At 45.0% G+C, this 1095-nt stretch overlaps 1 protein-coding gene across 1 annotated transcript; it reads left to right on the top strand.

The window, feature by feature from the left end:
- Positions 1 to 2: 2 nt before the first annotated feature.
- On the top strand, positions 3 to 656 carry PHALS_07674 (uncharacterized protein; the record flags this gene model as incomplete). The annotated part of the gene is made up of 1 exon (XM_024721183.1): positions 3 to 656. The coding sequence occupies one exon, from the start codon at positions 3 to 5 to the stop codon at positions 654 to 656; it is 654 nt and encodes a 217-aa protein (XP_024586308.1).
- Between the last annotated feature and the right edge of the window lie 439 nt (positions 657 to 1095).

The raw sequence follows: 1095 nt of genomic DNA on the forward strand, positions 1-1095 counted from the left end.
GCATGAGCGACCTGATGAACCACTCCCGATTTCCATTTGACACGAACAGCGAGATGCTAGCAGTACCGAGTCATTTGGACGACGATGAGTTTTTCAAAGACCTTCCTGTTTTGGCACGTAACCAACGACCGACAACACAACATCGCGAGGCTTCCACTCATTCAGAAAAGCCTGATTCCAGAACACGCGAGCAAAAGCCAAAGGATCATGATAATGATCCAAACAAGCAATCCCAAATGGATAAAAAGCATCAAATGGTCGATACTGATGCCGACAAAGACAATCAACTTCGTCGAGCTTTCTCATCTTACACATACAGCAACTCATCTATCGTCGACGACAAAGGTCGACGGGTGACAAGTAAGCGTCGTCGTTACGAAGACTCAACGGGTCGACTCAAAGCTGTGCACGAGCGCCAGATTGAGGGTAAAAAGCTGCGTACGACGTGGAGCCGCATGGGTCCCGATGACGAGGGAAAGCACGAGGCTATGTGTTCAAGCGGCACGCCTGAGGAGTTTGAGAAGCTGTGGCATGAGACTCCGTTTGGTGTGGCGCAGAAGGACACTATGGCTCAACAGCAACTGGAGCAAGACCCCAAAAAAGATGGTTTTAAGCCTCTGGCTAAGGAGGCAGAGGCAACGCCGATGGAGACGTAAAGGGATCTGTAAGATGGACACTAAAAGATACTTGCATATCTGTTCGTTAAAGAAGTAGTGAATGCTGAAATAAAGTAAACTTTTGGTGATTCAACATCCTAAAATTATGCCCGTAACGTATTCAAATGGCTTGTATGTTTTTATACGTAGGTAAAAACCGTCAAAGTGCTCATGAACGTCACATTGTCGGCCGGTAAACTCATTGAGGTCCTTAATTAAGCACCAACAATGTCATACTTTAGACGGAATCAATCTCTCTGTGACTCAGAGAACCCCTAAGTTTGCTGGAACGATGTACGATCGTTAAACAATTATTTAAAATCTTTGTGTCGACATGATGTTGATAACGCGACGCATTCTACCAGAACCGTCACTTGAATTATGTTGTTTTAGCGCGCAAGCTCAAGTTTCAAGTCATATAAACCAAAAACTACAATGT

The sequence above is a fragment of the Plasmopara halstedii genome (assembly GCF_900000015.1).
Source record: "Plasmopara halstedii genome assembly, contig: Scaffold_3120, whole genome shotgun sequence".
Classification (NCBI taxonomy): domain Eukaryota; phylum Oomycota; class Peronosporomycetes; order Peronosporales; family Peronosporaceae; genus Plasmopara; species Plasmopara halstedii.